The 11,891-nt window shown below is 38.0% G+C and overlaps 1 protein-coding gene across 1 annotated transcript in view; it reads right to left on the bottom strand.

The window, feature by feature from the left end:
• Nucleotides 1–561: 561 nt before the first annotated feature.
• Nucleotides 562–11,891, bottom strand: part of LOC128241225 (coadhesin-like) — an 11,524-nt gene continuing 194 nt past the window's right edge. Inside the window, exons 2-11 of the mRNA XM_052958176.1 lie at nucleotides 9,919–10,055; nucleotides 8,872–8,968; nucleotides 7,015–7,185; nucleotides 6,581–6,742; nucleotides 6,201–6,326; nucleotides 3,780–3,962; nucleotides 3,159–3,329; nucleotides 1,899–2,071; nucleotides 858–863; nucleotides 562–651 (exon numbers count right to left, since the gene is read on the bottom strand). Of these exons, the coding sequence (XP_052814136.1) occupies nucleotides 562–651; nucleotides 858–863; nucleotides 1,899–2,071; nucleotides 3,159–3,329; nucleotides 3,780–3,962; nucleotides 6,201–6,326; nucleotides 6,581–6,742; nucleotides 7,015–7,185; nucleotides 8,872–8,968; nucleotides 9,919–10,055 (1,316 nt within the window). The remainder of the gene's footprint in view (nucleotides 652–857; nucleotides 864–1,898; nucleotides 2,072–3,158; nucleotides 3,330–3,779; nucleotides 3,963–6,200; nucleotides 6,327–6,580; nucleotides 6,743–7,014; nucleotides 7,186–8,871; nucleotides 8,969–9,918; nucleotides 10,056–11,891) is intronic.

Raw genomic sequence — 11,891 nt, forward strand, 5'->3', positions numbered from 1 at the left:
AAACAGATGGAACAAGATCAATATTTAAAAACAATAAAAAGTTAAAAAACCAAAGAAAAAACCCAAGATTGAGTACAATTTCAAACAACATGGAAAAGTACATTGCAACTTTGGTAAGTAATTAAGAATTTATTGACAGTTATCAGTTTCGTAGTTTACTTACATCTCTTGCAGATTCAATTACTAATTACCTTCATAGGCATATTGTTGCACATTTCAAACATCACATTTATTTACTAAAAGGAAAGAAGTGTTAGCCCTTTTTAACACCACAAGAATATGTTTATGTATAGGTTTCAGTAAAAAGAAGAAGATGGATCAGATCAGTACTATATACAAGTGTTATTCGGTACCACGAACCTATTTATATTAGTATCAAGGACAGCTTCTTTCCCTAAAAATATGTCCGATACACGTATACCACGTAAACCGTATGTTACTTCCCTTAGCGAATCTGCGGGCTTGTTATAAAGAAGGTTTCCTCTGATTTGTATTTATACCCTATATGCCATAATATGGAATATGTGCGTATCATACGCCTTGTCTGTTTGACTAGATAGTTCACCACGTGACTGTATAAATGTTGTTGTCAACATGCGCAAGATTAACAGTGACCTCTAACACACCGATATCGCATTGTTCCGTAGCCATCTGAAATACCAATGTAAGAAAACTGTAGGAGAAAAATATATTCGAGTTGACATGGTATAGTATATGTCTAGCATGAATAACAGATGTGTTTTGTATATCAATATGTCAATATTGACCATCCCGATCATGTCAGGAGGTATTCAGATCTATTAACATCTGAATGTATGGGTCCGAAGTGATATAAAGGGCAGACTTGAACATTTTACCTTTACCTGCAATGCAAATAACAATATTTTTTATTATATGCACATTGTCAAGTAAGTGTCATCAGATTGTATGTGATTGTATTAAGTATGTATTTTATCACAGTGCCACTGCATGTTTAATGGCGAAGAACCTATGAAGGCAAAACGGGCTGTAGGGATCACTTACAAAAGTTGGCCCCATAACTTTCACTCATACAAATGCAGTGGTCAGTGCGAATATTTGGTTAGAAATGACATAATTTTAATTCGAAGAACAGTTTTAACACTCCGCCATGTTCGACTGATCCTTAAACCTTAAAACACAAAATACATGCGGCGTTTGAATAGAGCAGTCGCCGTTCGATAAACATATCTTACACGAGCGACTATGGTAGATGCTTTTCTCACACCTCAGAATTAACAAAATAAAATATAACGTATTTCTTCGCTGGAACTCTTTTGTGCGTAGTGAAAATAATGTGATAAATGATAAATGATAATTATTGGTTGTCATGGATATGCGCGCAGTGATTCAGATTATGTAAATAATCAAATAGTTCTTTAGACAGTTCTGAAGAGAGGGCAGCATTATTTCTTGAATGGAGCGCGAAAACATTTTATGGTGCCATTTGAAGCGAGAAATAATTAATTTTCAATTTCAAATACTGCCACAAGACAAGGTTTCCATAATGCTACAGACGACGGTCTTCAACAAGGGATGTAATTGTGTGATGACAATAAAAGGAGGAGTTCCATACGGATACTTGTTTTATCTTTGCGCGTGGGCAAGGTAAGAAACTCCAGCACGGCCAAATTTTGGGATGCACTTATATGAGGTGGGAGACAGTGTAATGACACAATGATAGATGCACTTATGCCAAGGCCTTGTTGAACATATTCTGTTTGCATAAATCATTCTGCAATTGTAATTTTAACAATATATTTACATTGTAAACTTACATCCTCTCCTAGCACCAATGTGCTGTAGTCACTCAGAGCGTACTTTTGTTTACATAAATTAGTGTGTAATAATTAGCACTTTAACTGTAACTGTGAACTTACATCCTCTCCTAGCACCCAGTTGCTGTAGTCACTCGGAGCAGAGCAAAGGTCAACAAGCATCATCTGCTGACTGATGAACTCCATATTACTGCAAGGTGGTTTTTGTAAAGGCAAGATAGCTTGTTGTGTCTGTATCGCGTACTGGACCAGCTTGCTGTCACAGATGTGGATATCTGGAGGGGAAATGTATAGTATGGCTATAGTACCTCTGATTAAAAGCTTACCAGGTATTGTTTTGTAAGGCCAAATGGCATTTTCTTTCCAATTGTTTCGCTGCATGTGCCTCTTAACAGAGCTTCTGATAGATGTTTGGATACTGGGTTTGTCCCGTTCGCTTTATTTGTATAATTTTTAATAACAACCAGACACATGCTACTTAATTTAGGTTGATTTTACTAGCACAAATGTGACGATGAAGTAAGATCAAAAGGTTAAATAACTTTCTGAACTATGCTCGTTTTTACTCAGTGAAAAGCCACTCGACTAGTGATGTTTTCAAAACTCAATAATACATGAGCTTAAATGGACTGGTTCATGGTTTGTAAAATGCACTTTTCTAACGAAAACAAACATTGACAATGTATAATGATGTGAAGTATGGCAAATCATAAGGAGTGTTGAAATTAAGATATTGACAGCTGGAACCTTTCAACAAATGTTGATATTTGCTCAAATATTGTCTTTGAAGACCACAATTTTGAAAAACTTTAGCAACGCGATTTGGCATCACTGGTTGATCACATTATCATCTTATGTAACCAATGAATTCATGGAAGGATGAAATAGCCATAAGATGTAGTAACAGTCCTTGCTGCCTTTTGGTTAGTGCTTCAATTTTCCTATTTTACAGTACTGGAATTGGTCGTTCCCAACTAAAACCATACTATGTATTTATACCACACTTGTATTTTTTCTGCAATTTTATTACTTAAGGAGTTAATTGATTATAAAATAAGTGCTTTCAGATGCATTTTTGGGAAACCTAATTGTTGGTCGTAAGTCCCTTTAAACAACTGTACCCCAGCTGGGTGGAGTCAAAACGTTAATTAAAACAACAGACTGCCCTATGCGTGTGTCTGCTCATGGACTGTACGTGTGTCTGCTCATAGACTTTACATGTGCTTGTCATAGTCTGTACGTGTGTCTGTCTAGGACTGTACGAATGTCTGCCAATTGACTGCACGTGTGTCTGCTCATTGATAACATTTCCTTTAAAATCAAAGTAATTCCTTAGGACGGTAAATAGAGAAACTGACTTACTATCTGGACACGGTCCATTATCACATAGGGCCCTGTCCAATGAGGGGCCAACACACACATGACCCCCGCCCTCGGGAGCCGGGTCAGTGCAGGTGCGTACTCGAGTACGGTGACCGGAGCCACACGTAGAACTACAGTTGCTGTACTCTGACCAGGCGCTCCAGCCTCCGTCTAAACGAAACAAGAACAGTATATAATTTATTGTGGACGTTGTTTGTTGCCGTGTGTGCCTGAGTGGCTTTGATTCCAGTGGCATTAACAATACAGCATAATATTTCGTCTGCTAATTTGACACTGTATTCAATATTAGTACGAGTACAATATAGTTACGATTGTTTGTTTTTTTGTCCAACATATGTGTCGATGCACATACACGCTTAATTAGATGTGCACTAATAGGTCATGTACACAAATGTCACTACTTGATCTTTGTGAGTTGCTTTGTCTGTTCCTGGATGAATGACAGTATGCTGTAGCTTTCGACGTTGTTTCATTCAAGATCACAGTAGTTTTTTTTTGCGGCTAATCTTGCCACCTTAGGTTATATTGCTTCATGTTATTTAAATATGTTAAAGGCAAGGCGATGGTGCATATAGCCGGGCCGGTAACTAGTATACGCACCTTGTTCAGCCGTGACCGAGGGGCATGGTCTTATGTTGCAGTGTTCAAACTTGTGAGAAAGCCCCTCGCAGTCTTGTCCTCCGTAGGCGGGGCTAGGATTATTACAGTTGCGAATGGCGATAGTTACCCCGTCTCCACAAGTAACGCTACATGGCTGACTCGTGTAATTGCTCCATCCGCCGTCTGTGTGATAGCCAAGACATCTCGTTAGTGTATGTTTTGTATTTCGTTCTAATTAAAACTTAATGACTGTAATCGGTTCACTATCTTACACTCATTTTGTATATTTATTGTTGTAAAACTTATATACTTTTACATACAAGAGCTTTATCCATAATATGCAAATGCATACCAATAGGACAAACAGTTCGGTCACAGTCTACTATTTCTGTGTCATTTCCAGAGCACGAGGTGCCGCCATGTTGAGGTGCGGGACTGTCGCATAGCCTCGTTCTGGATTGTGTACCTTTTCCGCATGTGACGCTACATTCTGTCAAGTTGGACCAGGGACTCCATGAACCGTCTATATTTGAAATGAAAAAAGTGGTTGCTATTCACTTCATTCTGTAATTCTATTCCATAATATAGTTTAATTCATTACAAAAGAATATATACTTTTTACAAGGCCTTCTCGTTCAGAAACACAGTGTTCTGCCAAGGATTGAAAAAGATGGGGCCGAATGGCCCAGCAGTCATGAAAATTAGGGGCCATTTTCAAAAGTGAAGGGCCATGACCAAGCAAGATAATAATAATAATAGCAAGATCTTCTTTTGCCAATCAAAATGCAGATTTTAAAGCGCACACAACTGCTGACTCCTTGTCATTAAGAACAGAGTTGACTGCTTTGGCAAATGAACCAGTCATGGACTCTGCAACTGCTTGTGATCATAACTATCTGCATGTCTTGTTAATGTACTGGTTTTAAAGTTTTTACATTCAGAAGTAGTGAGTGCATTACTTTTCTTATGTTTTAAGCAAATAGTGCATTTCATAGATTTAGTTTTTTCATCAAACAACAACCAGCAACAGTCGGAGAGCCATCTTTTCTGGAATGACCTTGTTTCACTTTTTTTCTTGTCAGATGGATTTGCAGACGTTTTAGCATCGCAGTTATCTACCGGCAATGTATTAGAATTTTCTGCTAATATGCAGTCACTTTCGCTTATTGAACCGTTTGGCGGAGTAATGTCTTTTGCGGTATTATTATTGCCGTCCAATATATTTGCTTTGTGTTTCTTCGCTTCAGGAACTGTGAAGAAATCAAACATAGTTCGAGTTGTTTTCTTTTTCTCAGCATGATGACATTGAATTTATTAAAAAAAAAATACTATCCCTCGCGATTGGATAGTTACATGTATACGGAGCAATAAAAATCGTTGTTTTATCGAATGAACACTGTGCTGTAAAACTTCTGAAAAAGAAATCGATAAAGTCAAAACGGCTCTTCGAAAATTCGATTAAGTCAAAACGGCTTTTCGAAAAACGGGCACACCGATCGACACGTCTACAGGTATTTTGTTGCGCCATCCCGATTTTTTCTGCGCCAATGGCGCAAGGGCGCGTCCTTGGAAGAACACTGGAAACATACAACTCTGATTCTATTGAAATTCAAGGCATACACAACCCTAATTATCGATTTAATATTTGGCTTGGCAGATCGATTTATATTTTCATGAATATATCGAACATTATATAGATTAATATGCTTACAAAACATAATTATTGGCATGATAAATTTAAAATACACTTCAAAGTAAACAACTGTAGTGTTTTATTACCGACAGCACATGTGTTCTCGCACGTGATGGTGTCAGTAGTCTGGCCGACACAGTCAGCTCCAGTCATACACAGCCTCGTTCTCATTTGACTTCCGGATCCGCATGACTCCGAACATGCGCCGTAGCTGGACCAATTTGTCCACATGTTAACTGTTTAAATACTTAACTATCAATTATTTTAATCAGGGTCGGATATTGTATGTATTGTGTCATGAAAATCAATAGCATTGGTCGGCAATAACGAACATATACATTTTTAGGACTAGAACAATCGCATGTAGAAAAAAAACATTCAAGGTTGTTATGATTTGTGATTAATTATTGGTAGGGGGTTCAGTTTACGACGTCAAATATGTCATTGACGTCAATTTTTACCAAAACCAATGAACTTTAGTTTTTGTTTACTGCAAACGACCGCCTTACATTTTGATGACATATTTTCCATTTCCACAGATTTTTTTAAAATAAACTAACTTAGATTTTACAAACACCGCCTTGCATAATAAAATCGGATCGGTTGCTATTTTGTATCATATAAAACATTGCTTTAACATCATATGTACTTCCATTGTATCGATATTGAAAAAAATAAATGGCAAACACAATTAGTACCTGTGCAAAGCGCTGTTTCATTCGACGCACCTGCACACGCTACACCACCATTTTTCGGCGCCGGATTGGCGCACAACCGCATGCGCACGCGCAGCCCAGATCCGGAAGTGACGGAGCACGTGGTCCAATTAGTCCATGTAGACCATACGCCGTCAACTGAAAAAGATTAGATAAAAAGATTTGCAAGAAGCTGATATCACATGATCGAATACTATTTAGTGCAAAATGTGAATCTTTAAAACGTTCACTTTAAAACATTCAATCTCTAACCTTTTGAGGTTCCTTGAATGGCCTGCATAGATAATATCTATTCGTACTCTAACATTGATTTACTTCTTTTAAACTTTATATTTAATAGTCATCAGTTCCTGCTCTAGGGCTGATAATTAATAAACAAATATTCCTTTTACCTGCACATGGAGCACCACAGTGGTTGAACTTCAGGTGGTCGCCCATGCATGCCTGGCCGCCATGCTGTGGTGTGGGGTTGTTACAGTTCCGGAAGTGAGCCTGGACACCCTGGCCGCACGTGACACTACAAGTCGATGCTGTCCAGTTACTCCATCCACCGTCTGTAGAAGGAATACACATATGTAACGTTTATTTGACATATTAAGAGGGTAACACTTGTCAAGGCGACGTATTCCACATAGAAATGAATAACATCTTTTGGTTATACATCATACTAATACTATAAAACTGCTACGTTTCCAGAACGAGACACACTGAATGTTGTCCCCTACTTGGTTTTGTTTCCCAATTTGCATATAAATTCCATAAGCTTTTAATGGTTTCAAAGTGTATACTCTTTAATTCACTATGGAGGTTAAGAAGATCAACATACCGATTGGACAAGGGCCTTCGTTACATATGACGAATTGATGTGCGAGTCCGTTGCAAGGTGCGCCCCCGTTGCCAGGCGCCGGATTGTCACATCTCCTCGTGCGGACAGAAACCCCTTCACCACACGACTGTGAGCACGTGCTGTACATCGTCCATGCGCCCCAAGAACCGTCTGTATAATGATAAGTTCAAATTGAATTAATTAATTAATTTAAGCTGCCTTAACTGCTTAGTTTATAGAAGAAGCTATTCTTAGTCGCGTAACAGTCCGTTTTATTGGTAGAAACCATTACGAGTATCCAATAACAGGCGCCAAGATAGCAATCAAGTCTCCTTCCGGGCAAACCTATAACATTTTAAGCGTTTAATATGTTATAAATATATGTTTCTCATTATTGTTTACTACCCTAGTTAACCGCAAGAAGTACTGTTCAAGTCATCTTCGGCAACCACGGTACTCTTTTCCGTTACAAATCATACACAACAAAGCATAGCGTAGTGTGTATCGGGAGTATCCGACGATGTGTTCAAGTGTATTGTTTTCTCATATGAATATTGTCTTGTGTGTCCGATGATTGCCCATAACGATGAAAGGTGTGGTTTTTGTCTTACCTTTAGATAATAACCTAAATGTTCTGCCTATAAAATTGCGAATCGGCCCTCGAAACGTACAACGCCTAATCGTAAAGTATTGCATCTTGGAATGACGTCGAAATTTGGATCCCCGTCTATTAAAAACACCGGTTACAAGCCAGAACCAATTATGTATAATCTTTATGACTAAGAACAGCTCGCTTGCTTCGCCCTTTTTAATCATTAACATTTTAGTTTATATGGTCAAATTTTACTTTAAACTACTTTTAGCAAAGATTACTCGTTTGCGACTTATAGGTACCTACCCACGGTACAAGACGGCATCTCGCATAATGATGTCCCTGTTTGCATGCCTGTACAGTCATTTCCGGTTTGACACGTGCGTGACCTTGACCTATGGCCCGTGCCGCACGTGACGTCACAAGGTGTCCACGTACCCCAGATGCTCCATTCATTCACTAAAGATATATAATTGGGCCTTAGTTGTCAGTCATTCTGGGCATCCATATTTTTTTTATGGTGATATTTTTTCAATCTTTTCAATGAACATTAAAGGCATTAACATTTTAAACAGCCGAAAAATGTCCCCCATTGATTTCCTCAGGGTTTATCAATGCTATTCAACTACCGGAGCAAATTCCTGTTTAAAACAGAGAAGTCAAGTTGAAAATGTAAAAATGACATGTGAGAGAACAAAATACGATTAAAGGTTTGAATAGAAAATAACACAGACTATTGTCTGCTATTTCTATTACCATGACAAACAACACTTTGGTGTGAGTCTCCAAGACACGTTTGTCCGCCATGTTGAGGTCTGGGATTATCGCAAGCGCGTACGCGCGACTGGAAACCGGAACCGGAAGGCGTTGAACAGTCAGACCAGTAGGACCAGTTTGACCACCCGCCATTTACATCTAAAAGTTTGTAAAGACATATTTTGTGAGCTCATCCTAGGCTTTTTTATACAAGTTAGTTAGGTAAATTGTACAGCCAGAGAAATAAAAAACACGTTGCAATTTAAAGCATTAGGGATTATATAAAATTATTAATATAATCCTGCCAAGTAAAATAAACACCTTTTTTTCCAAATATTGCCAACGCAATTGTCTTCATAAGTAAGGTATGAGTGCGCTCTAAGCCTTTATGCAAACAAAAAAGCGCAAACTATACAAATAGCTCCGACGGTCGTATAGGCTACTTGATTGCTATACATTTGCATTAGTACGCTACCTTAGCGAGTACAATGCATCAAAAGCTGACTTACGGCAGCCAGTTGCGTTGCATGGTTTGGTTTCTGTTTGTATCACTTTGGTGCTGCCACGCTTCCGGCGCCTTTTGTCATCTCCACCAGAGCTGGCTCCCTACAAGAGTTAGAACGCTGAAACTTCAGCCCGACAATCATTTTTATCAAATATGTATTGTTACGAAGGGTATGCTCACTGCGCTGTAACTCATTTACATGTTCACTTTAAAAAAGGGAGAGAGTTATGTCTTCTTGTTAATGCATTGGGTGTCTGATCAGAATTGTTACCGGAAGGCTCTTACCAAGCGAATGTAATACAACTTGTTTTCCATACACGCACGCTTCCTCTTACAATGTAATATTGTGCATTTTTTTGTGATCTACTGAGACGAACACCTGTGTTCCAACCGGTGTGATAGTATCTATCATAATTATTTGTACAATTTCATTAACAATATGGTAGTCGTGGTAGTTATTATAACTTAGTTCAATTATTAAATTGTATCAATATCAGAGTTTAATACTAAATCATCTTAATACGTGTTTCACCTTAAATCCAATATTATAGCTTTGTAACATGTCGAAGTATACTTTTTGTCAATGTAGGGACCGTTATAGAAATACCGAGCTAACAAAATACAATGTTTTACAATATTAGAATACAACCTACATTATCAGTGAATGAAATTGCAGATAGGCAATCTTTAAATTCTAGGCTTAATCATTCAGAGTTTCAACTTTCGCGGGTGTTAAAAGGTCTACCACTCATTCGATACACACTGCTTGCGTCAGAATTTGCGTCGACAATGTGTCAGCCAATGAGGTAGTATTTTCACACCCCAATTCTTAATTATTAAAATGTTACTTCATGTCATCTAACTATTAACTAGCACTCAAGTTATGAACGATGTCCTTGGTAACATGGTACAAAACGGCAAAGGAGTCCAAAATCCGAGTTATTGAATTAATCCACTTGCGGTCAAGCGTGTATTTAGTCAATGACTCGGATTGTGAATGCCGCAACTATTTCACAAAGGAGGAGAGTATTAAGCTCATTTATACACACACCATGCAGTTGATGATGTCGCTCATTTCTCCGTCATTGTCCATATCTTCACACTGTCTCGTCTTCGTGTGAGATCCAGTGACGTCGCATGTTGCGTCACAATTCGTCCATGCGCTCCACGGCGTCCATTGGAAAGACGCTGTAAGTTACCATGTAGCAATATAGCTATTTCATTGCAATTTGAAACATAACAAACACGGAAGGGATTAAAAATGATGTGTATACTTTCAAGTTTTAACGTCATGACTTTGGTACAATGACTTCAGTACAATTAACAACATAACAAGATGACCACAGTTCGTCTAGAAATACTAGGTACGAAGACTATGTTCGATAACTAAACACGTTCTAATTAAAGTTTTTTACATTGACTATAATGCTTGAATATAAGTATCATCCATGGCCGAGAGTGTAAGATAGGTTCATTCGGACCCGAGCGTAGGGTGTTTTGCGGAAACGAGGTTTACCGAGTTTCCGCAAAACACCCTGCGCGAGGGTCGGGATGAACCTATCTTAAACGAGCGGCTATGGTAGATGCTTTTTCTCCCACCTCAGTTAAACAAAATTAAGTAAAAATGTATTTTTTTGCCGGAACTCTTTTGTGCGTAGTGAAAATAATTGCGTACGGATATGCAATAATTCGTGGTTGTCATGGATATTCGCGCAGTGATTCAGAGTATGTAAATGGTCTGATCGGTCTTTAAATAGTTCTAAGAAGGGTGAAGCATTATTTCCTGAAAGGTGCGTGAAAACTGTTTTCTGGTGACATTTGAAGAGAGAAATAATTAACTCGCATTCTAAATATTGCCACCAGCCAAGATTTCCATGATGCGCTACAGACGACAGTCTTTAACAAGGGAGGTAATTACAATGTGATGACCATTAAAAGAAGTTCCATACGGGCATTTTATCTTCGCCCGTGGGCAATATAAGAATTTCTAGCATGGTTAAATTAATGGATCTACTTATCTGAGGTGGGAGAAAAGAGTATCTTCGTTTTCTTTGTGCATTTCATAACCACGACTGTATTGTTAGTTTGGTTTCCTGAACTGAATCGTTTGCAAGACTGTCCCTTTAACCCGACCAGGGTAAGTGATGAAGAACAGTCTTAAGTCGGAATCTGGACCCAAGACTCAAAACTGTATTGTAACTTTAATCCTAGCAGAGTAATACTTGTGACTACTTCTAAAATTTATTATCATTTAAAAGTTTTACTATCATTTACAAACAGTGTATGTGTCATCAGCATATTTCTCTTTCTATCAACGTCATTTGTTTTGCCGCTATCGGACGTGCCGCCGATAAACATTGTTTGATGTTCACTTCACTTCCCTATATGATTTTGTTATCTACTGATTAATGCGTCAAGCCGAACGGTTTAAATATAAAAGTTTTAAAAATCATAATGTATTTTTATGATTTTTATATACAATTATTTTTACGAATACGTTTGTATATATTTTTCGTCCAATAACGTTTTGGGAGTTTTCTGTGTCGGACTCACAAGTTGGACTTGAGATTGCATATGTTCCTAATTAAGCTAAAGTCGGTAGTAGTTTTAATCCAAGTATTGAGACACAAGCAATTGTTCACAATGTGTGTATACCACGTGATAAATTACGTTATAAATGATACGTTGGAAGGCAATATTTTGCTTTGAATGAAGATATTAAACAAAAATAACATCACTATTTCTTCACCATTTTAAATGAAATAGTGCGCAGTCTACGCCGCTTACAGAGCCCCGCCTTCGGTGTTTTACCAGAGTTTGATTGAGAGTTTAGTTCCTTAAAACACTTCGACAAACCTTTTCACAACACGGCCGTCTGACGGAGCACTGTCAAAACATCAAATTTCGGTAACAAACGAAGGCGGAACTCTTTAAGCGGCATAGACTGCCCTTTGTTTTATTAAAAACAGTGTAGTAAAAGACAAGTTATCTATGATTTAAGTCTTCATTTTACGCAAAATGTTG

This window comes from Mya arenaria, chromosome 7 (genome assembly GCF_026914265.1).
Source record: "Mya arenaria isolate MELC-2E11 chromosome 7, ASM2691426v1".
Lineage (NCBI taxonomy): Eukaryota > Metazoa > Mollusca > Bivalvia > Myida > Myidae > Mya > Mya arenaria.